The 26101-nt window shown below is 46.1% G+C and overlaps 1 protein-coding gene across 2 annotated transcripts in view; it reads right to left on the bottom strand.

The window, feature by feature from the left end:
• The window catches only part of LOC145354506 (cartilage acidic protein 1-like), a 317641-nt gene that overhangs the window by 155596 nt on the left and 135944 nt on the right, over positions 1 to 26101 (bottom strand). For both annotated transcript variants that reach the window (XM_080205934.1, XM_080205933.1), the window contains exons 3-4: positions 21367 to 21503; positions 7630 to 7786 (exon numbers count right to left, since the gene is read on the bottom strand). In XM_080205934.1, coding sequence (XP_080062060.1) covers positions 7630 to 7786; positions 21367 to 21503 — 294 coding nt within the window. The remainder of the gene's footprint in view (positions 1 to 7629; positions 7787 to 21366; positions 21504 to 26101) is intronic.

Genomic DNA, 26101 nt, shown 5'->3' with positions numbered 1-26101 from the left:
TCAGTGCACTTGTAATGAGTACTGGCAGACAGAAATGGCGATAGAGAGGTCAAAGAAGACAAGATAAGTGTTGGAGTTGGCCCAGGTGAAGGTGACGGAGGACTGGAGGCATAATAGCTACACTTTTCCAGGTTAAGATGAGAGCATGAAACAGCACTAATGCAGTTATCGATGTAATGGAGAAAGAGTTTAGACAGAAACCTGAGTGGAACTGGAACAAAGAGTGTTCCACATAACCCACCAAAGGACTGGGTCAGTGCCCATAGCCTTGCCTTTCTTTTGCAACAAGTGAGACACGCTACAGGAGACATTGTTAAATGAGGGAACAAGGTTTAGCCAGAGTGGTGGTAGATTGTTCAGGCCTCTGTTCACAGAGCAAGCAGAGAGCCCTCAGAATGTCCTGGTGGAGGGATTGAGGGGTGGATGGTGGATGGTGGAGGGGTAGTGGGGTGGAGGGGTGGAGGCATGGAAGGTGGAGGGGTGGACAGGTGGAGAGGTGGAGGGTGGAGGGATGGAGGATGTGGAGGGATGGAGGATGTGGAGGGATGGAGGATGTGGAGGATGTGGTGGGATGTGAAAGCTTCTTTAGGTTTTGTGAAAAGGAAAAGATTAATTTGGACAAATGTGGGCCCATTAGAGGGGGAGACAGGAGAATTGATAGTGGAGGGATGGAGGGGTGGAGGGTTGGAGGGAATGGAAGGATGGAGAGGTGGAGGGAATGGAGGGATGGAGGGGGTGGAGAATGAAGAGATGGAGGGGTGGAGGAATGGAGGGGTGGAGAGCGGAGGGATGGAGGGATGAAGGAGTGGAGGTGTGGAGGTCCATAGTGAAGAGGAGACTGTTGGTCGTGGGAACTGGCAATTGCTGATATGACGCAGGGCATCAGAGGGATCATTAATTTAGGAGTGAGACTGGAACGGTCTTTCTGCATTGAGTGACGTTTCATGGAATGGATGCCTGAGAGCAGTTATTCAGGCAAAAATCCTGCTGTTTGTAACCAGGAAACTTCATCTTGAGTCAATGAAGACACACTCTGAACAGTCACCAGGGGGCACCGACTGAAGGAGATAGCTAAAAGAGGCGGACGCAGCAAGAATTAACTTGGCACACCCTTCATCCCTCCACCCTCCGTCCCTCCACCCCTCCGTCCCTCCACCCCTCCGTCCCTCCACTATCTTGGTGGATCAGGAATGGCACTGCCTGACGGGACGGTGGATAAAGATTCCTGTGGAGATTTCAAAAGGGACTTGCATAAACATCCGAATGAGAGAAGAAAATGGCAGGGGCCTGGGGTTTGGTTTCACAGCCCCCTCCCCACCGGGAATTTTTTTTGGTGGGAGGGCATGTGGTGGTGGGAGGGAGCCGAGGAGGAGGGGATGGGCGGGGGGGGGGGGGGGGGAGGGGGGAGGTGAGCGCAGGCAGAGGGGAGGGTGCATGTAAAGTCTAAGGGACAGAAAGTCCAACACCTTCCCGCCCACCCCTCAGCTACCCTGTATTTGAATAAATAATTACGAGGTGATTAATCCTGTTACCAAGCTGACTGACGTATATACAATATGCTGCCTATCAAGTTTGAGTGCGGAATAGTTCATTCTGAAACTAGGGTCTTAAATCTGAAGGAAGGAAATTCTGAAGGAGCGATGATGGATTGGAGAACTACACTGAGAGATTTGACAGCCGGCAGACAATGGAGAGCGCTTAAAGAAATATTACCAGGTCCATCACAGGTATACATTCCTCCAAGTCACAAACACCCAAAGGGAAAGTAAATCAGTGCGGTTAACGAGAGATTGCATTAAATTAAAGGAAAGCAGCTTACAAGGTTGCCAGGAAAGGTGGCAAGCTTGGGGATTGGGAGCAATTTAGAGTCCAACAAATGAAGACAAAGAAACAGGTAAAGAAAAGAGGATAGGAATGCAAACTAACCAGGAACATTAAAGCAGACTGTGAAAGCTTCTTTAGCTTTGTGAAAAGGAAAAGATTAATTTGGACAAATGCGGGCCCATTACAGGTGGAGAATTGATAGTGGAGAACAGGGAAATGGTGGAGAAACTGAACAGTTATTTTGCATCTGCCTTCATGAAAGAAGATGCAGGAAATCTGCCCAAAATCCTAAACAACGAAGGAACTTGTGAAACTGAAAAGCTAAAACAAACTAGTATTATTAAAAAGGTTCGTAAAGATTGAAGATTCAGAAATCCCCAGGAAAAGATGAGCTTCATGTCAGTGAGTTGAGTTCTTTTTAAACTTTATTTATTAGTCACAAGTAGGCTTACATTAATGAAGTTACTGTGAAAATCCCCTAGTGACCTCACTCCAGTGCCTGTTTGGGTACACTGAGGGAGAATTTAGCACGGCCAATGCACCCTAACCAGTACATCTTTCAGACTGTGAGAGGAAACTGGAGCATCTGGAGGAAACCCATGCAGACACAGGGAGAACGTGCAAACTCCACACTGATAGTGACCTGAGATGGAATCGAACCCAAGTCCCTGGTACTGTTGATCTTTCTCTACATCCTATCTATGACCGTAACACTACATTCTGCAGTCTGTCCTTTCCTTCTCTCTGTACGGTATGCTTTGTCTGCATAGCGCGCAGCAAACAATACTTTTCACCGTGTACTAATACATCCGACAATAATAAATCAAATCAAATCCCTAGACAGGTCAATAATTAGCGAAATGCTATCACTATATCCCGGAGCAGGAGACAGAGGGATGAGTTCGCCCCCACTAGCTATGCAGGCAGATCTGTTCACAGCTGAGATACTCCAACTTGGAACCAACTCTTGGCCTCAAATTCAGCAGCGATTAGGGAAGTCGTTAGCTGCAGAGACCCAGTGCCGTGAGCTTGGTTTATAAATCATTTCTTGCAGTAATTGCTTTTTAATTTCAGTTTTTTTTCACTCCAGCATGATGCACTGTGGGGGATTGGCAGAACCCCTGTTATGAAAAGCTGTGGGAAATTTGCTCAGTGTAATTGGAACTGCCGTGTTGTTCCAAAACTGGAAATACTCTCCCTTTCAGAACTCAGCAGCACACTGATGGGCACTGCTGATTGAGCGCCGGGTAGTGAGCGCTAGTTAGTGAGTGCTGGTTACTGAGCGCCTGCTCGTGACCACTCATTAGTGGGTATTGAGTTAATGAGTACTGCTTAGTGAATACTGGTTTTGGTTAGTGAACACTAGTTAGTGAGCACCGGTTAGTGAGTGCTGGTCAGTGAGCATTGGTTTATGAGCACTGATTAATGAGCGCTGGTTAGTGAGCGCTGGTTAGTGAGCGCTAGTTAGCAAATGCTGGTTAGTGAGCATTGGCAAGTGAGCACTCATTAGTGGGTATTGAATTAATGAGCACTGGTTAGTGAGTACTGGTGAATGAGCTCTCAGTGGATATTCAGTTAATGAGCACTAGTTAGTGAGCACTGGTTAGTGAGCACTCATTAGTGGATATTGAGTTAATGAACATTGGTCAGTGAGCAGTGGTTAGTAAACACTGGTTAGTGAGTGCTGGTTAGTGAATTTTGGTAGTGGATATTGAGTTAATGAACATTGGTCAGTGAGCAGTGGTTAGTAAACACTGGTTAGTGAGCACTGGTTAGTGAGGATTGAGTTAATCAGCTCCGGATTTTGAGCAGTTGTGACAATTGAAATGAGGAAGTAAAATAAATAATGACGAAACACACCCACACACATACACTAACACACACACCCACCCACTGACAGTCATATACACACATACACTAACACACCTACTCACCCACACACTCACCCACACCCACACACTGACAGTCGTACCCACACACACACACTGACGCACACAGACACACACCCACACACACACACTGACATACACACTGACACACACATTCACACACCCACACTGACACACACACATGCACTCACACACTCACATGTACACCCACACACACTCTCATACACTGACACACACACGCACGCACACACACACACACACTCTCTCTCTCATACACTGACACATACACACACTCATATAGTGACGCACAACCCACACATGCACAGTGACACATACACACACTCACAGTGACATACTCACACACACACATGCGCACACACACACACACACACACACACACACAGTCACACACACACACACACACACACACACACTCTCCTGGCCAATAATTTTGTTACTGTTAATGTGTAAATTGACAGTTGCTTTTCCAATATTACAGCAGGCACTAATTGAAGTATTTGATTGGTTGTAAAATGCCTTGGAATGCCCGAGGTTGTTACAGATGCTGCATCAATTAAATCCTGACCTTTTATTACTTCTGTTGGCTGAAGGGATCAGGATGAAGTGTTAATGTTGTTTTTTCCCTCCTGTCGCTGTTTTTGGGCACCTCCTCCACTTCATTGACAAGCCTGTCCTGAGACTATGCATACTCTGATGTAGATATCCTGGGATGGCACAGGGAAGGAGCGGAGTTTAGCTTGAATACATCCCTGCCCTTTCCGAATATTGTTAATAATCACTGCAGCCTCAATGTTGAGGAAAACAACTGAAAAGCATTGAGCAATCTGTCGTCATCGTCTGCCAGTGCCTCTGCCTGCCGGGAAAATGGAAGAAGCAGGGTATGGAACAGACCAATCCATTAGAGCATGGAGCAGGAGTAGACCATTTGGAACCTCGAGACCTTCGAGACTGTTCCAGCATTCAGCCACCAAGGCATCGTGCCTTAATGACTATCGTCTGGTGGCTCTGACATCCATCATTATGAAGTGCTCTGAAAGGTTAGTCAAGGCACAAATTAATTCCAGTCTCCCAGATTGCCTGGATTCACCACATTTTGCCTACCGCAGCAACAGGTCCACAGCAGACACCATCTCCCTAACCCTACACTCAATCCTCGAACACCTGGGTAACAAAGGCATTTATGTCAGACTCCTATTTATTGACTACAGCTCAGCCTTCAACACCATTATTCTTACGAAACTCACACACACACACACGTAATCTCCCTGGCCTGGGCCTCGGTTCCTCCCTCTGCGACTGAATCCTGAACTTCCTAACCCACAGACCACAATCAGTAAGGATAGGCAACAACACCTCCTCCACCGTCATCCTCAACCCTGGTTCCCCACAAGGCTGTGTCCTCAGCGCCCTACTATACTCCTCATACACCTTTGTGGCCAAATTTCCCTCCAACTCGATCTTCAATTTATTGACGACACCACAGCAGTAGGTCAGATCTCAAACAATGACGAGACAGAATACAGGAATAAGACAGAGAATCTGGTGAACTGGTGCAGCAACAATAATCTTTTCCTCAATGCCAACAAAATGAAAGAGATAGTCACCAACTTCAGGAAGCGTAGAGGAGGACATATCCCCGTCTACATCAACAGGGGCGAAGTAGAAATGGTTGAGAGCTTCAAGTTTCCGGGTATTCAGATCACCAACAACCTGTCCTGGTCCCTCCATGCTGAGGCTATAGTTAAGATTGCACACCAACGCCTCTACTTTCACAGAGGGCTGGGGAAATTCAGCATGTCCGTTACGATTCTTACCAATTTTTACAGATGCACCAGAGAAAGCATTCTTTCTGGTTGTATCACAGCTTGGTATGACTCCTGCTCTGCCCAAGACCACAAGGAATTACGAAGGGCTGTGAATGAAGCCAAGTTCATCATGCAAACCAGCCTCCCATCCACTGACACTGTCAACGCTTCCCGGTGCCTTGGCAAAGCAGCCAGCATAATTAAGGACCCCACGCACCCCGGACATTCTCTCTTCCACCTTCTTCCGTCAGCAAAAAAGATACAAAAGTCTGAGGTCACGTACCAACTGACTCAAGAACAGCTTCTTACTGCCATCAGACTTTTGATTGGTCCTATCATATATTAAGCTAATCTTTCTTTTCACCGTAACTATAACATTATATCGTAATAACATTATTGTACTAAATCGATTTTTCCCTATACCTTAGCTGTGATTTGATTTGATTTATTATTGTCACATGTATTAACATACAATGAAAAGTATTGTTTCTTGCACGCTACACAGATAAAACATACATAGAGAAGGAAACAACAGTGCAGAATGTATTGTTACGGTCATAGCTAGGATGTAGAGAAAGATCAACTTAATGCAAGGTAGGTCCATTCAGAAATCTGACAGTAGCAGGGAGGAAACTGTTCTTGAGTCAGTTGGTTTGTGACCTCAGACTTTTGTATCTTTTTCCTGAAGGAAGAAGGTAGAAGAGAGAATCTCCGAGGTGCATGCAGTCCTTAATTATGCTGGCTGCTTTGCCGAGGCAGTGGGAAGTATAGACAGAGTCAATGGATGGGAGGCTGGTTTGCGTGATGGATTGGGTTACATTTACAACCTTTTGTGGTTCCTTGTGGTCTTAGGCAGAGCAGGAGCCCATACCAAGCTGTGATACAACCAGAAGGAATGTTTTCTATGGTGCATCTGTCAAAGTTGGTGAGAATCATAGCTGATATGCCAAATTGCTTGAGTCTTTTGAGAGAGTAGAGGCATTGGTGGGCTTTCTTAACTATAATGTCAGTATGGGGGGACCAGGACAGGTTGGTGGTGATCTGGACACCTAAAAGCTTGAAGCTCTCGACCCTTTCTGCTTTGTCCCCATTGATGTAGACAGGGGCATGTTCTCCTTTACGTTCTCTGAAGTCGATGACAATCTCCTTCATTTTGTTGACATTGGGGGAGAGATTTTTGTTGCCGCACCAGTTCACCAGATTCTCTGCCACATTCTTGTACTCTGTCTCATCAGTGCTTGAGATCTGACCCACTATGGTGGTGTCGTCAGCAAATCTGAAAAGTGAATTGGAGGGGAATTTGGCCGCACATTCATAGGTGTGTAAGGAGAATGGTAGGGGGCTGAGAACACAGCCTTGTAGGGCACTGGTGTTGAGGATCATTGTGGAGGAGGTGTTGTTGCCTATCCTTACTGATTGTGGTCTGTGAGTTCGCAAGTTCAGGATCCAGACGCAGAGAGACGTGCTGAGGCCACAGAGCTTGGAGATGTGTTTCGTGGGAATAATAGTGTTGAAGGCTGAGCTGTAGTCCATAAATAGGAGTCTGACATCAGTGTTCTTGTTATCTAGGTGTTCCAGGGTTGAGTGCATGGCCAGAGAAATGGCATCTGCTGTGGACATGTTGCGACAGTAGGAAAACTGTAATGGATCCAGGTAGTCCGTGACTGTAACACTATATACTGTACCCTCTCCTTTCCTTCTACCCTTTGTTCTCTATGAACGGTATGTTTTCACTGCATCCCAATAATGTAACAATAATAAATCAAATGAAATTAAATTGAGATTATGTCAGATCTCACAACTCCATTTTCCTGCCAGTTTTGACTCCCTTATTAATGAAACATCCATCTCATTCAGCCTTTGAATATAGTTACATCCCCAGCATCCAATACTCTCTGGGGAAAAGAATTCCAAATACTGCAGACCCAGTATTGAAAGTGTATGGGCTGATTTCAAAAGGAAGTTTTAAGTGATAGCGATTCCAGTGCAGAGTCTAACAGCTTTACTATTCTGCCTCTGCAAGCTTTTACACAAAAGTAAGAATCATCACAATGTGTGCCAGCATCAAAGCTTGTCACAAAGCCGCTTACCTGTGAACTTGTTGACTCCTGCCTCTGCTGCCACGTTGGAAAGGGCAACAATTCCCAGTGCCAGGTTGCTGGCGGCTTCATCCATTTCAATCAGGGCGTGGGGGCCAATGTTGCCACTGGCATAGTTGGCCACATAAACAGAATATTTCCCCGAGCCCTGTGGAACACAGAGAGTAAGAGAAAGTGAGAGCAGCGATAATATCATTGTGGCTGCAAGCCTTCCAAATGATCGATATGAAATAGCAGCACCAAACTGAGCAGAGGTCGTGCTAATGCAGAGCGTGCTGAAACCAGGACTGCTGAACACACACCAGCATTGCCGGAAGATTCACTTTGCTTGATGGTACAGAAACTGAATATTACTGAAAAGAGATATTTATATCATTGTATCTATACTGCTGTATCCATACCATTGCATCTATACTGCTGTATCCATACCATTGCATCTATACTGCTGTATCCATACCATTGCATCTATACTGCTGTATCCATACCATTGCATCTATACTGCTGTATCCATACCATTGCATCTATACAGCTGTATCCACACCATTGCATCTATACAGCTGTATCCATACCATTGCATCTATACAGCTGTATCCATACCATTGCATCTATACAGCTGTATCCATACCATTGTATCTATACTGCTGTATCTATACCATTGCATCTATACCGCTGTATCCACACCATTACATCTATACTGCTGTATCCATACCATTGTATCTATACTGCTGTATCCATATCGCTGTATCTATACCGCTGCATCTGTACCACTGTATCTATACTGCTGTATCCATACTGCTATATCTATACTGCTGTATGCATACTGCTGTATCTATACTGCTGTATTCATACTGCTGTATCTATACTGCTGTATGCATATCACTGTATCCATACTGCTATATCTATACTGCTGTATGCATATCACTGTATCTACACTGCTGTATGCTCACCACTATATCTACACAGCTGTATCCATACCATTGTATCTATATTGCTGTATCCATTTCAATGTATCTATACTGCTGTATCCATACTACTATATACAACTGTATCCATACCATCGTACTTATACTGCTGCATCCATACCATCGTACCTATACAGCTGTACCCATACCACTGTATCTATAGGCTGAATCCATACCATCATATCTATACAGTTGTACCCATACCATTGTTCCTATACTGCTGTATCCATACTATTGTATCTATACTGCTGTATCCATACTGCTTTATCTATACTGCTGCATCCATACCACTGTATCTATACAGCTGTACCCATACCACTTTATCTATACAGCTGTACCCATACCACTTTATCTATACTGCTGTATCTATACAGTTGTATCTATATAAAGCTGTATCCATATTGCTGTATCTATACTGCTGTACCTAACCAGCACATATTTGGACTGTGAGAGGAAACCAGAGCACCTGGAGGAAACCCACACAGACACAGGGAGAATGTGCAAACTCCACACAGACAGTGAGACAAGCCAGGAGCTGAACCTGGGCCCCTGGCACTCTAAGATTGGGCTCCATGATTGGTCGGTAATAATAGCCACTCAAAAGGGCGCGAAACCAATGAGGGATCAAAGGTGCTGCACGATGGAAGGAAGAGCTCGCGCAACAGGAACAGAACAAGGGTGACCACCACACGCAACCGTCACCACGAGGACAGCCACCACACCAACAACGGAAGGAAGGCCAGAGCCAGAGCATCAGACCAGACTGAAGGACCAGATTACACCGAGATCTACGGTGACGAACACACGGATAAAGGCCAATATCTGCCTGGGTACTTGCCAGTCACACAAAAGTTAAGTCAAGGTCTAGTGTTGAACTTGTACTTTAGGATTCTGTAATATAGCTTAGTATTTATTGATTGTGTGTGTGAATAAATATTACTGTACTAACAAGAAGTTGACTCACTGTTCTTTGTCCACTGAATAAGGGTTACAAACAGACTGTGCGGCTGACACAACAGAGCACCAAGGGTGGCAAACTCAGGAAGATGCCAACTTCAGCTGAATATAGACAACAAATGAGGAACTTCCCTCATCTGAACCACTCAGGAATGCTACCATTAATGAGAAAGGCTCAAATCCAGGATACTTTATACGTATCCAGTGCGGGAATCTCAGGCACTTTCTCCCTCCCTCCCATATTTTCTTTATCTGTTCCTGTGGGATGGGCATCGCTGGCTGGCCACCATTTACTGCCCATCCTGAATTGCCCGAGGGCACCTGAGAGTCAACCACATTGCTGGGGCTCTGGAGTCCCATGTGGAGCAGACCAGGTAAGGGTGGCAGATTTCCTTCCCTAAAGGGACATTAGTGAATCAGATGGGTTTTTCCGACAATAGTCGTCAGCAGATTCTCAATTACAGATATTTGTTTTTATTGAATTCGAATTCCACCGTCCGCCATGGCGGGGTTCGAACCCGGGTCCCCCAGGACATTAGCTGAGATTAATAGCCCCGCGATAATACCACTAGGCCATCGCCTCCCTTCAGATCCACTCAAGCCAATTGATTTGAGTTAACGCCTTATGAAAACCCGTGGATATAGAGTGTGCTGAGCGCAGTCTATAATTGTACATCTGGTGGGAGGCAGACTGCACCTGTCACTATGCATTAGAATGAATCTTCTAATCAAAAATGTATACCCAAAATTAGATCGTCACATTAATCTGGGAGAAGAATTCCGCTGCACTTAATGAACATCTGCTCCTTTGCTATTCAGAGTCAATCTTTTTTTTTTAAACACGAACGGCAATTGCCGCCACCAATGGAATGTAATAACTCAGCACTTTATATATTTCCCATCAAGAAGGTGTCATCGCAGAGTAATCATGCTGGATGGTACCGGGCTACAGAGCTGACAGGGTGAGTTATTGAGAGGACCGACTACATGAGACATGGTCGACAGGGAGGATAATGAACGGTCATTAGCGTGCGCAGCATGCTCTGCTCACCCAATTAGTCAGAAATGTCAGGGATCTTAACTGCGAGTGTCAGGTGCCAGGCTCCCCAATCTGTCTTCCTGCTAGCATGTCATGCAGAAAGGTCACAGTGCCATCCACAGCCTGGGACACGTTGGTGTTGTGGGGGGGGTGTGCGGAGGGATGCAATGTTAATTGCTCGTGTTCCTTCGTACGTTTTTACAGCACCGTTTGCACGCTCCAATGAAGTGCAGTGCCTGAGGTCATGTAGCAAAAGCAGCAGCCAATTTGTGCACAGCAAGCTCCCACAGACAAAGATGTGATATGCCTGAGCGATGTTGATAGATGGGTAAATATCGGGAAGGACACTGAACGGAATCTCTTTACCTTTCCTTCAGGTCGGTGTGGGATCTTTACATCCACCTGAAAGGGCTTAAGTTTTACATTAACTTTGAAAGTTGATGCTTCCAAAAGTGCAGCACTCCCAGCCTCAACCTTACACCGAGGTTTCTGGAACTGGGGACTTAAACCCACATTTCTATGTGGATAATAGATGGGGTTAGGGTTTGCAGGCAGGAGGTTGTACTTGTCTTGTTTATAAAAAAATGTGGCACAGTGGCACAGTGGTTAGCACTGCTGCCTCACAGTGTCAGGGACCCAGGTTCAATACAAGCCTCAGGTCACTGTCTGTGTGGAATTTGCATGTTCTCCCCGTGTCTGCGTGGGCTTCCTCCGGTTTTCTCCCATACTCCAAAGATGCACGGGTTAGGTTGATTGGCCATGCTAGATTGCCACTTAGTGTCAGGTTAATGGGGTAAATATGTGAGGTTGTCTGAATAGGGCTGGGGTGGGATTTTGGTTGGTGCAGAGTCAATGGGCCGAATGGCCTCCAGTAGCACTGTAGGGATTCTATAAACCTACTGTCTCAAGGGTGAGAGGGCCCACTATCCACCTCTCTTCTGGAGTTCATCTTACCAAGGAACTAGATTCCTTGTTTGATAGCGTCTAGAATCTCTCTGGTGCGCACTCAGAAAAGCCAGTCAGCCTGTGACCCTGTGGTTAGTGAACTCACAGAGGCCGGATCACTGCACATGCTCCTGCACATGCACTTTGCAGCAGAGGTCACTGAGTGAGGAGTGGAAACCCTGCAGAGACTATACCAACCCCTAGCTGAAACACAGTGTACCGCCCAACTGACCATCAGAGCTGCAATCAGAACAAAGATCAAAGAAAATTACAGGTCCTCCAAGCCTGCTGACTGCCTGAACTAAAACCCCCTACCCTTCCGGGAACCATATCCCTCTGTTCCCATTCCATTCATCTATTTGTCCAGACATCCCTTAAAAGTCACTATCGTATCTGCCTCCGCTACCTCCCCTGGCAGCGAGTTCCACCCACCCTCTGTGTAAAAATCATGCCTTGTACATCTCCTCTAAACCAATATTGAATCCTCTGAATCAGTATTGATCCAACACAACGCCACACTGAACCACAGGAATACTGAAACAATAGGAGGCCATTCGGCCCATGGAGCCTAGTCCATTTACCGATTAGGTTGCGAGTGATCTGTATCCCAACTCCATTGCTCCATAACCCGTGATACCCTTATCCAGTAAAACTCTATTGATTCCAGTCTCAAACAATTCAATTCACTACCTTCTCCCCACCACCATTCACAGCTTTATGAAGAGAGAGTTCCAGATTCCCATTCCCCTTTGCATGAAGACGTGTTCTGTGTGGCACAGCCTCAGAATAAAGGGACAATCCTTTAGAAACAAGATGAGGAGAAATTTCTTCAGCCAGAGGGTGATGAATCTGTGGAATGTAAGGCTGTGGAGGCCAGGTCATTGAGGGCATTTAAGACAAAGACGGATAGTTTCTTGATTGGTCAAGGGATCAAAGGTTATGGGGCAAAGGTGGAAGAATGGGTTTAAGGAATCTATCAGCTATGATTGAGTTATGGAGAAGAATCAATGGGCTGAATGGCCTAATCCTGCTCCTATATTTTATGGTCTTATGGTCTAAACCTGAAGCTAGTTTTAACATTAAGGTATTAAAGACAGAAAATGCTGGCAATACTCAGCGGGTCGGGCAGCATTTATGGGGGTTGGTTAATGATCTTCCATTAGATTATTATTTAGGAAAGCAGTATTTTATTTAAGATTTATTTATTGTTTATTCATTCATGGAATGTGGGTGTTGCTGGCTGGTCCACCCCTAATTGCCCTTGAACTGAGTTTCTCACTCAGCCATTTCAGAGGGCAGTTGAGAGTCACCCACGTTGCTGTGGGTCCGGAGTCACATGTAGGCCAGGCCGTGTAAGAATGGCAGACTTCCTTCGCTAAAGGACATTAATGAATCATTTGGGTTTTTACAATAATGGAGAACAATTTCGTGGTCACTCCCAGATTTTCATTGAATGCAAATTTTACTACCTGTGATGGGTGGGATTTGAACCCAGGCCCCTAGAACCCTGGATCTCTGAATTACTCATCCAGTGACAATACCACTACGCCTCTCCCCAAAAAACATATTTATGAGACTTAAATTCCCATTGCAGGATTTGAACTTACATCTTTCGGGCGTTTTAGCCAGCTCTCTGAATTACTAGTCTAGCCACACTAGTGATATATTGCCGCTCCCACTGATTTATCGACAGCTGCTGTCCAGACTCAAGTAAAGAATGGCCACTTGAGCCAGATATAAGAAGGTTACAATATCCAGGGGACATGAATACACCAAGAGTCATTGCTTTCAGTGGAATAGACGCCTGAATTGAAGGACGCAAGTGAGCATGTGGGACACTGAATCAATCTACAGGAGCACAATTCACTTTCAGAGTCTCAACTCATGGGATTTTACAGTAACCGTGACATTATACAACGAGGATGAAAAATCACGTCTATGGTCACCTCCTCAATCATATCACAAAGACTCGCTCTTTTCCCAAAGAGACGTGGCCTAGCGAGAGCAGAAAGCAGCTCTGGACTGTGACGGGTAAGTGTCACACCACACAAGCAAAGTTGTCACTAAGCTAGCTGCACTGGACAGATTGTCACACTCCCGATTGATATCCCTCCCAATCTCCCTTATGCTCTCATACACACCCAATTCAACCCTGACAACCGCACGCCTCCCCACTCCTCCTCCATCCCCCCTACCCCCTCCCCCTCAGGAATGGGTTAATTGTAACCTTTCACTTTAAACCTACTTTGTATGTAGTACAATAGCACTCACTGGGATATCTAAAGGGGTTACAGGTGGCACTGGGTGATGGGTGTGTGTGTGTGTGTGTAAAAGTTTAAAAAAATGCTAACGTTTGTTTATTAGTGCCACAAGTCAGCTTATATTAACAGTTCAATGAAGTTACTGTGAAAATCCCCTCTGGTGCCCTCTACACTCCCCTCCACCCTCTGGTGCCTGTTCGGGTACACTGAGGGAGAATTTAGCATGGCCGATGCACCTAACCAGCACATCTTTCGGACAGTGGGAGGAAAGCGGAGGACCCAGAGGAAACCCATGCAGACACAGGGAGAATGTGCAGACTTGACCCAGGGTCCCCAGTGCTGTGAGGCAGCAGTGCTAACCACTGTGCCACCGTGCCACTCCAAAGGAGAATAAGCTAGTTTGTGAAGAGGTTGGACTTATTTTTAAAGTAGAAGTTTATTTATTAGTGTCACAAGTAGGCTTACATTAACACTGCAATGAAGTTACTGTGAAATTCCCCGAGTTGCCACAATCCAGTGCCCGTTCGGGTCAATCCACCTAACCACACATCTTTGGAGTGTGGGAGGAAATCGGAGCAACCAGAGGAAACCCACACAGACACGGGCAGAATGTACAAACTGCACACAGACAGTGACCCAAGCCAGGAATCAAAACCAAGTCCTGATGCTGTGAGGCAGCAGTGCTTAGCACTGTGTCACAGAACCGTCCCCTATGCCACCAATCATTTTTTTTATAACTGGACTTCAATCGAGAGGCTTAACACCAACCACTAACCCCCCCCCCACATCCCCTTCCCCCACCATCCCAGAATATCGAGTTGTTCCGTCTGACCGTGGATCTCAGGGTCAGGAAAGTGGAGCGATGTCTTTGAGGAAGTTGGGGAGGAGGTGGCTGAGATTTATGTCTGAGCGACTCAGAGCATGAAGAATACCACACCAGTATCTCCATCTCATTGTGGCACTAATTACTCGAGATTCATATTCAAGGCACCCAGCGTCTATGCCTCACATCCATCACTGTCCTGTTATGCACTTTGACAGATCTGGAATCTCTATAAAGAATGTTAGCAGAGATAGGCACATCTGTCATCCAATTCTTGGTTGTTATGCAGCTGTAATGCCTGTTCAAAATCGCAATCAAGAAGAATGATTCTCAAAGCTCTCTTCTGAATCAATTTCACTTCTATGTCGACAGTTCTGCTGATGAACTATGTCGCTCCCCAACAGGATGGATGCTTACTTTCAAAGTACACAGTTATCCTATGGATTGCAAATGCTTCTGATTATAGATATATCCTAAACGATGAGCTAGTGAACGTGATTTCTTTGTGTCTTCTAATGATAGCACGTGGGGCGGCATGGTACCACTCTGCCTCACAGCACCACAGGTGGCATGGTGGCACAGTGGTCAGCTCCCTTAGGGACCTGGGTTCGATTCCCGGCTCCGGTCACTGCCTGTGCGGAGTTTGTACATTCTCCTCGTGTCTGCATGGGTTTCCTCCGGGTGCTCCGGTTTCCTCCCACAGTCCAAAGATGTGCGGGTTAGGTTGATTGGCCATGCTTAAAAATTGCTCTTAGTGTCCTGAGATGCGTAGGTTGGAGGGATTAATGGGTAAAATATGTAGCGATATGGGGGTAGGGTCTGGGTGGGATTGTGGTCGGGCCGAATGGCCTCTTTCTGTACTGTAGGGTTTCTATAATTCTATGATCAGGGATCCGGGTTCGATTCCCGGCTTAGGTCACTGTCTGTGTAGAGTTTGCATGTTTTTCCTGTGTCTGCATGGGTTTCCTCCGAGTGCTCCAGTTTCCTCCCATTGTCCGAAAGACGTGCTGGTTAGGTGTGTTGGCCGTGCTAAATTCTCAGTGTACCCGAACCGGTGCTGAAGTGTGGCAACTGAGGGATTTTCAAAGTGGCTTCATTGCAGTGTTAATGTAAGTCTACGTGTAACAGTAATGAATAAGCTTTAAACTTTTCCTCCCACAGTCTGAAAGATGTGCTGGTTAGGGTGCATTGGCCATGCCAAATTCTCCCTCAGTGTACCCGAACAGGAGCCAGAGTGTGACGACTGGGGGATTTTCACAGTAACGTCATTGCAGTGTTAATGTAAGCATACTTGCGACACTCATAAATAAACTTTAAACTTAATCTTTCACATTTGGATCTTAATAGTCCCTTTATGCAATATTGAACATTTTAAGAAGGGGGCTTTTATTTATCATAATGAGGGCTGGTCTCATCTCTTCCTGCTTTAGCTGTGTGGCCGTTACAGAATAATATCCATATTCCAGCCACATTTACCTGAGCAATGTCACTAAACCAGGTCCAACTGGCTGAGATTGTCACCCTGAAAATGAAAAGTTTTTAAGCAGAAATAATCCCAAGATGTGTCTTGAAGGTTTCCAGTGAGAAAGGGAGTGGTGGGGGTAGCGGTTGGAGGGGTTGGTGGCTATGTCTATTTGCAGCTTGTTTGATTATAGGATTGTCCTCAGGACAGAAGGTTGTTGATACAATGTTGGAAACAAATGATCTTTTTGTAGCTTGTGTGGATGGCCGCCTTGTGTTTTGCCCTTGTTATCTACTCTATTGGGGGTCTCCAGCCCCTGCTGTCTGGCAGGAAACTATCACATGTGGAAGTAACAGAGGGGTGAGTAACAAATGCTGACATTGGCAGTGACTCTTACACTCCAGAAAGCAGATGGAAAACGTGGCAAAGTCTCAACATGGCAGCAATCAAAGTATCCTCATTGACTAGGTTAGTGGTTAAAAAAAAAAGCGGCAAGGATAAGTTGAACCTGTTTCTATGCCGTAAACGTCTAGGACATTATGCCTCTACAAATGGTCTCTGCAGATCTTCGATGTGGAGATTCATTCATCCCCTCATTCCTCTAAGAGTTTGGGCAGCACGGTGGCACAGCGCCAGGGACCCGGGTTCAAATCCAACCTTGGGTGACTGTATGGAGTTTGCAAGTTCTCCCCATGTCTGCGTGGGTTTCCTTGGAATGCTCCAGTTTCCTCCCACAGCCCAATGATGTGCAGGTTTAGATGGATTGGCCGTGCCAAATTGTTTCTTAAGTGTCCCAAGATGTGTAGGTTAGGGGGATTAGCCATGGTGAACGTGTGGGGTTATGGGGATCTGTCAGAGAGTCGACACAGACTCTATGGCCCAAATGGTCTCTTCTGCACAGTAAGGACTCTACGATTCTATGAAACAATCCCTTTTGCCCAATTGAGGCTGCCGTGTTTCCCATGTTGACAGGGGTCGGAATTTTACCACCTTGCCCGCCCCAGAATCGGGGTGAGTGAGGCTCACTGAACGACATTCTCAGTAGACGGAATCCTACGAGCCTCGGGTGGGACTCCAGCAAGGGTATCCTTGGTAAAAGAAACGGAGAGTGTGTTGCCTCTTGGAAAACTGCCTCTCCAGTGAAATTGCACTCGGACAGGGCTCCAAATGCACCTCCATCCAATAAATCCACTGACTTCGTTCACCGAGATATTTCCCATTATAAAACATCTTATTCCTATTAACTTGCTGAGCATTAGCAGTGTAATAAGAAGAATCATTTTATATTTTCATTAATACTAATTACAAGGGCAATGCCAATTTGCATCATAATGGAACAATATGTAGTTACAATGATGGCGTGAGTTAAGATTTTAATTATCACATTAGCAATGTTAAAGTGGCTGCAATATCTAGTGGGAGTATTGTTTATTCAAAATATCCGTTTTTTGTCTGTTCAGATATTAATGTGGATCAAAACTGCTGAATAATTTTTGTGCTTTGTTGTACTGCAGTTACATTGGCACAGCGGATTGAGAGCAGCAAGCCATCAACATCAAAAAACAGCCTTATCCCAAACCTGACTCACTGGAATTACTAATCAAGTGGGCAACTCTACCGCAGTGGAGTGGAGAAGCTTTCAAGGCCAGAAACTTGAATGAAAAGGAGGGAACACAGTGTGACAGAAGAAAAAATAATACATTCAACACAACAGTGTAGCTGTGATGGGAACGCAACTAGCAACCCAGATGTTGTCTATTATGCCTGAGGTCTGATAATGAGGCTAATAACAGACCACGAATGAGGTCAGTGGTAGTAAACCAACTGGAACCGTTTATTAACCCATCTTACTACAATCAGTACAAGAGGCGAAGCCAGGGTGGAAGTCAGATTAGAATGTGTAATTTAACAAGGACATAAACTATGAAAGGTCTAACACTGGGAAGTTCTGAAGAACAAAGGGACCTTGGAGTGTTTGTTCGTAGATTTCTGAAGGTGGAAAGGCAGCTTAATAGGGTGGTGAAAAAGGCAGGTGGCACACTCGCCTTTGTCAATCGGGGTATAGATTACAAAAGCAGGGAGTTGGATAGAACTTTGGTGAGGCCACAGCTGGAGTTCTGTGTGCAGTTCTAATCACCACATTATGGGAAGGATATGGACACACAGGAGGGGACGCAGAGGAGATTCACTAGGATGCTGCCGGGGATGGAGCATTTCAGTTATGTAGAGAGGCTTGGGTTGTTTTATCTGGAGCAGAGAAGGCGGAGGGGTGACCTGATTGAGATGTTCAAGATTATGAGGGGCATGGACAGGGTGGAGCTGTTCCCCTTTGTTAAAGGGTCAGTTACGAGGGGACATAGGTTACAAGTGAGGGGTGGGAAGTTTAGGGGGGATTTGAGGAAAATCTTTTTTACCCAGAGGGTGGTGAGGGTCTGGAATGCGCTGCCTGGGAGGGTGGTAGAGGCGGGATGCCTCACACCCTTTAAAAAGTACCTCGATAAGCACTTAGCACCCCATAACATTCAAGGTTACGGGCCAAGTGCTGGCAAGTGGGATTAGGTGGGCAGGTCAGGGCATTTCATGTGTCTCGATGGGCTGAAGGGCCTCTTCTGCACTGTAGTAGTTCTGTGACCCATTCTCTTTAAGGGGTGTGACCCCCATCATACATAACATTGTCAGTCCTGCTGTTGTGACACTAAATTCAAGAAATGCAGCAATCTACAGGCTCACACTGGAAAAATAAATGACTGTTAAAATTGTGAGTTTAAAACCCACTGGGTCTGTTACACCCTTTAGGGAACAAAGAACAAACAGGGAACAAAGAAAATTACAGCACAGGAACAGGTCCTTTGGCCCTCCAAACCTGCACTGACCAGGGTGCCCCAACTTAACTAAAACCCCCTACCCTTCTGGGGACCATATCCCTCTATTCTCATCCTATTCATGCACTTGTCAAGATACTCTTTAAAAGGCACTGCCATATTCACTTCCACTGCCTCCCCTGGCAACGAGTTCCAGGCACTCACTTCTTATTGTGTTAAAAATCTGCCTTGTACATCTCCTTTAAACCTTGCCTCTTGTACCTCAAACCTGTGCCCCCGAGTAATTGACTCTTCCGCCCTGGGAAAAGGCTTCTGACTATCTGCTCTGTCCATGCCTCTATAATCTTGTAGACTTCTATCAGGTCTCCCCTCAACATTTGTCTTTCCAGTGAGAACAAACCAAGTTTCTCCAACCTCTCCTTATATCTAATGCCCTCCATAACAGGCAACATCCTGGTAAATCTTCTCTGTACCCTCTCCGAAGCTTCCACATCCTTCTGGTAGTGTGGTGACCAGAATTGAACACAATGTTCCAAGTGCAGCCTCACTAAGATTCTATAAAGCTGCAACATGACTTGCCAACTTTTAAACTCAATATCCCAGCCGATGAAGGCAAGCAAGCTGTATGCCTTCTTGACTACCTTCTCCACCTGCATTGCCACTTTCAGTGACCTGTGGACCTGTACACCCAGATCCCTTTGTCTTTGCCAATAATTGCCAGAACAACCAAAAGATAAATGATAATACAACTTTTCCAAACAGAATCCAAATCCCAGTTACAAACGTAAAAAAAAACAAGTAAAGCAAATGTTGGGATTAGTAATGACAATCTTGAGATTTAAAATCAGAGTAAGAATATTGACTTGGGTGGCACAGTGATCAGCACTGCTGCCTCACAGTGCCAGGGACCAAGGTTCAATTCCTGGCTTGGGTCACTGCCTGTGTGGAGTCTGCACGTTGTCCCCATGCCTGCATGGGTTTCCTCAGGGAGCTCCAGTTTCCTCCCACAGACCGAAGATCATAGAATCATAGAAACCCTATAATGCATAAAGAGGCCATTTGGCCCATTGAGTCTGCACTGACCACAATCCCACTCAGGCCCTACCTCCATATCCCTACATATTTACCCTCTAACCTACACATCTCAAGACACTAAGGGGCAATTTTAGCATGGCCAATCAACCCAACCCACACATCTTTGGACTGTGGGAGGAAATCGAAGCACCCAGAGAAACCCCACACAGACATGGGGAGAACATGCAAACTCCACACAGTGACCCCAGGCCAGAATTGATCCTGGGTCTCTGGTATTGTAAAGCAGCAATGCTAACAACTGTGCCAACATGCTATTCAATGCTAGCGTGCTGCCCATGCCCCTTAGTGTCACCAAAGTGTGAGTTATGTGATTAGCAGGTTAAGTACATGGGGCAATGAGGATAGGACACCGTCTGCGAGTGTGGTGGAGACAGATTCACACACTGAATGGGTCCAGAGTGTACTGTCTGAGAGTGTGGTGGAGACTCACAAAATGAATAGTTAGGATCTGGAATGTACTGTCTGAGAGTGTGGTGGAGATAGAGTCACACAGCGAGTGGTTAAGACCTGGAATGCACTGTCTAAGAGTGTGGTGGAGACAGATTCATAAATAGACTGGTTAGGATCTAGAATACACTGTCTGAGAGTGTGGTGGAGACAGATTCACACAGCACGTGGTTAGGATCTGGAATGTACTGTCGAAGAGTGTGGTAGAGACAGGATCAATGATGGCATGAAAATACAAACCATGCCCATTGCAACGTGAACTCATCATTTAACCAGCTCAGTCCTGCTATCATTGCAACAAATCATCAGTGCTCTCATTCCAAAGCTGATCCCTCTTTCCTGAGATGTTGGAGTGGGCATTCTCCGGCCTCCCCACTACATCCCCCTCCTGTCAAGAGGTGGCCTGCCATCGTTTGGTGGTCTGATTCCCATTGACTCCTGCCAGGAACTTCTAGTCCACCCAGCTTGAACAGCTGGAAGGTTCCAGCCGTGGTGTGAGCTTGGGAAATTCTTACATCTTGCTAATTTGTTGGAGCCCAGATATCCGTACTCTTCAAATTCGGGCCTTTCGAGCACCCTATCCTGTGAATGACCACAGATGGTCACGTCTGCAGTTTGCTAAAGCCCTACCTTCTTCAATTCACCTCCTTAAACACTCTGTCTCTCTCCCTCATTTTCTCTCATTCTTTAAGAACTTCCTTAAAGCCCACCTCTTTGAGCAAACTATTACTCACTTCTCGTATCTCCTTGTGTCGTCAGTGTAAAATTTGTTTGCTAACACTTCTGTGAAGGACTGTACCACAAGTAAATGCTACATAAATGGAGTGAGGGGGCATAATGATTTCAGTCTGTATCAACACACCAGCCTGGGAGAGCAGGCTGGAATTCTACACAATGCTGTGGGAGCTCCTTTACCTTCCGATCCACGCATGCCACAGATCGACCAGCGAAACGATTAGCCACTCCTCTCTGGGCGTTGACCTCATCGCTCAGAATGTCTTCCCACTTTCCGTTTCGAAACTTGAAGAGTTTATCAGTGTACGTGCTCATGCCTGGAAGCAGAGGTAGCAGTCATCAAGTAGGCAATTTCATTATCAGTACTAGTGTCAAACTACTCCCTAAACAGGTACAGCACGGGGTTAGATACAGAGTAAAGCTCCCTCTACACTGTCCTCATCAAACACTCCCAGGACAGGAACAGCACGGGGTTAGATACAGAGTAAAGCTCCATCTACGCTGTCCCCCATCAAACACTCCCAGGACAGGGACAGCACAGGGTTAGATACAGAGTAAAGCTCCCTCTACACTGTCCCCCATCAAACACTCCCAGGACAGGGACAGCACAGGGTTAGATACAGACTAAAGCTCCCTCTATGCTATCCTCCATTAAACACTCCCAGGACAGGTACAGCATGGGTTTAGATACAGAGTAAAGCTCCCTGAATTTGAAGAGTACGGATATCTGGACTCCAGCAAATTAGCAAGATTTGAGAATTTCCCAAGCTCACACCATGGCTGGAACCTTCCAGCTGTTCAAGCTGGGTGGAATTGTCCCCATTCAATGCTCCCAGGGCAGGTACAACACAGGGATAGATATAGACTAAAGCTCCCTCTACACTGTCCCATCAATCACTCCAAGAACAGGTACAGCACGGGGGTTAGATACAGAGTAAAGCTCCCTCTACACTGTCCCCATCAAACACTCCCAGGACAGGTACAGCACGGGGGTTAGATACAGAGTAAAGCTCCCTCTACACTGTCCCCATCAAACACTCCCAGGACAGGTACAGCACGGGGGTTAGATACAGAGTAAAGCTCCCTCTACACTGTCCCCATCAAACACTCCCAGGACAGGTACAGCACGGGGTTAGATACAGAGTAAAGCTCCCTCTACACTGTCCCCATCAAACACTCCCAGGACAGGAACAGCACGGGGTTAGATACAGAGTAAAGCTCTCTCCAAGACAGCACTGAGAGAATTGCACATTATTTGAGAAGGTTAGTCACTGTGGTGAAATGAAGAATTTGATGTTTCCTAGGAAGGGGTGGAATGGAAGTTTAACAAGTCATGTGCCAGTAATGTGTCAGCTCACTATCCTGGTTCACCAAATTGTATCATCTATTTTGAAAATCCGCTTTATATTTCAAGCCATGCAATCAGTTCAATCACATCCTTGCAGCGAGAAGGGTAATAATTTACCACATCAGATGATTTATTTTCAGTCTTCCCTCTGCTTCTGAACATGAGTCACTGGCTTCAGGAAGAAAAGAAAAGGAACGCTTTGTTCATCTCACTGTTCAAAATTGTGTCTGGGAACTTTCATTATCTGTGAATGCTCACCCCTATTTAAACCTCAGAGCTTAGTTCAAACAGTGCGATTAGCATTCTGAATCCATTCAAAATAAACTTATTTGCTGCCTCCTCTCTGTAGCTCACTCCCAGTTATTCTAAGGTGCAGCAATCAGTGGCACTGTGGTTAACACAGCTGTCTCAAAGTGCCGGGGATCCAGGTTCGATTCCCGGCTTGGGTCCTTGACTGTGTGGAGTTTGCACGCTCTCCCCATTTCTGCGTGGGTTTCCTCCCACAGTCTGAAAGACGAGCTGGTTAGGGTGCATTGACCCGAGCAGGTACCGGAGTGTGGCGACTAGGGGATTTTCACAGTAACTTCATTGCAGTGTTAATGTAAGCTTTATTTGTGACTAATAAATAAGCTTTAACATAAATTGTACCTCACCATGCATTAACCAGGCTGTACACAACATAGAAGGAACATTCCTCCATTCTGAACCTTCCTTCCAAAAGACAAACCATCAGGAACAGGAAAATATTCTTGGATACATCTTTCCATGCCACACAATTCATGTGCATCAAAATATCTATTTCCACCCTAACCACAACCCCTGGGATCTTCCGGGAAAGGCAGAAACCCAATCATTTTGGAAAGAAAACTGGAGGTTTAGGGGCAGCATGGTGGCACAGTGGTTAGCTCTGCTGCCTCACAGTGCCAGGGACCCAGGTTCGATTCCTGCCTTGGATTGCTGTCTGTGTGGAGTCTGCATGCACTCCCCATGTGTGTGTTGCTTCTAGGTGCTCCAGTTCCTCCCATTGTCCAAAAGGTGTGTGGGTTAGATGGATTCGCCATGCTAAATTGTTGCTTAGTTTCAGGGAGACTAATAGGGTAAATTCATGGGGTTGTGGGGATAAGGCCTGGGTGGGGTTGTGGTCAGTGCAGACTCAATGGGCTGAGTGGCCTCCTTCTGCAGTGTAGGGATTCTATGATTCCATGAGTTACAGTAAAAAGTCTGACAACACCAGGTTTTAGTCCAACCTATTTATTTGATAATAGACTCACAAGCTTTCGGGGTTAGCCCCTTCGTCAGGTGACCTGACGAAGGGGGTAACCCCAAAAGCTTGTGAGTCTATTATCAAATAAATAGGTTGGACTAAAACCTGGTGTTGTCAGACTTTTTACTGTGTTTACGCCAGTCCAACGCCAGCATACCCACTCCATGAGTTACAGCATGGGATTAGATACAGGGTAAAGCTCCCTTTACACTGTCCCCATCAAACACTAAGAAATATCACAACACCAGGTTAAATTCCAACAGCTTTATTTGGTAGCAAAAGCCACTAGCTTTCGGAGCGCTTGCTGCCCCTTTGTCAGGTGAGTGGGAGTTCTATTCACAAATAGGGCATATAAAGACACAATTTACAAAGTAATGATTGGAATGTTAGTCTTTGCAGGTAATCAAGTCTTAAAGGTACAGACAATGTGAGTGGAGAGAGGGTTAAGCACAGGTTAAAGAGATGTGTATTGTCTCCAGCCAGAACAGTTAGTGAGATTTTGCAAACCCAGGCAAGTCGTGGGAGTTACAGATAGTGTAACATGAACCCAAGATTCCGGCTGAAGCCGTTCTCATGTGTGCGGAACTTGGCTATCAGTCTCTGCTCAGCGACTCTGTGCTATTGTGTGCAGTGAAGACTGCCTCGGAGAACGTTTACCCAAAGATCAGAGGCCGAATGCCCTTAACCATTGACAACATTGGCTGAGTTGTAAGATTATGTACCGTGTACCAGGCGGATGATGTTCTCACATGAGATGATGGCATCCGTATTGATGATCCGGCGTGTCTTGCAAAGGTTGCTGTGGCAGGGTTGTGTAGTGTTGACACTTTAAGTTGACACCACACAACCCTTCCACAGCAACCTCTGCAAGATGTGTCGGATCATCGATACGGATGCCATCATCTCACTTGAGTACACCATCCACCTGGTCCATGGTACATACTCTTACAACTCAGCCAACGGTGTCTACCTGATACACTGCAGAAAAGGATGTCCTGAGGCATGGTATATTGGGGAGACCATGCAGACGCTCCAACAACAGATGAATGAACACCACTCAACAATCACCAGGTAGGAGTGTTCTCTTCCTGTTGGGGAACACTTCAGCGGTCACGGACATTCAGCCTCTGACCTTCGGGTAAGCATTCTCCAAGGCAGCCTTCACAACACACAACAGCGCAGAGTCGCTGAGCAGAGGCTGATAGCCAAGTTCCACACACATGAGGACGGTCTCAGCCGGGATCTTGGGTTCATGTCACACTATCTGTAACCCCCACGACTTGCCTGGGTTTGCAAAATCTCACTAACTGCCCTGTCTGGAGTCAATACACATCTCTTTAACCGGTGCTTAAAACTCTCCCCATTCACATTATCTGTACCTTTAAGACTTGATTACCTGTAAAGACTCATGGTCCAATCATTATTTTGTAAATTGAGTTTGTATCTTTATATACCCTGCTTGTGAATAGAACTCCCACTCACCTGACAAAGTGGCAGCGCTCCGAAAGCTAGTGGCCTTTGCTACCAAATAAACCTGTTGGACTTTAACCTGGTGTTGTGAGACTTCTTGCTGTGTTTACCCCAGTCCAATGCCAGCATCTCCACATCATGACTCCCATCAAACACTCCCAGGAAAGATACAGCATAGGGTTAGATACAGAGTAAAGCTTCCACCACACAGTCTCGCATTAAACACTCTCAGGGCAGGTGCAACATGGGATTAGATACAGAGTAAAGCTCCCTCTACACTGTCCCCCATCAAACACTCCCAGGACAGGTACAGCACGGGGTTAGATACAGAGTAAAGCTCCCTCTACACTGTCCCCCATCAAACACTCCCAGGACAGGTACAGCACGGGGTTAGATACAGAGTAAAGCTCCCTCTACACTGTCCCCATCAAACACTCCCGGGACAGGTACAGCACGGGGTTAGATACAAAGTAAAGCTCCCTCTACACTGTCCCCATCAAACACTCCCGGGACAGGTACAGCACGGGGTTAGATACAGAGTAAAGCTCCCTCTACACTATCCCCATCAAACACTCCCAGGACAGGTACAGCACGGGGTTAGATACAGAGTAAAGCTCCCTCTACACTGTCCCCATCAAACACTCCCAGGACAGGTACAGCACGGGGTTAAATACAGAGTAAAGCTCCCTCTATACTGTCCCCATCAAACACTCCCAGGACAGGTACAGCACAGGATTAGACACAGAGTAAAGCTCCCTTTACACTGTCCCCATCAAACACTCCCAGGACAGGTACAGCACATGATTAGATACAGGGTAAAGCTCCTACTACAC

Source organism: Carcharhinus amblyrhynchos, chromosome 17, assembly GCF_965287045.1.
Source record: "Carcharhinus amblyrhynchos chromosome 17, sCarAmb.v2.hapA, whole genome shotgun sequence".
In the NCBI taxonomy this organism is placed as follows: Eukaryota; Metazoa; Chordata; class Chondrichthyes; order Carcharhiniformes; family Carcharhinidae; genus Carcharhinus; species Carcharhinus amblyrhynchos.
Note: the sequence above shows the minus strand (reverse complement) of the source record. Positions and strands in the feature narration are given on the sequence as shown.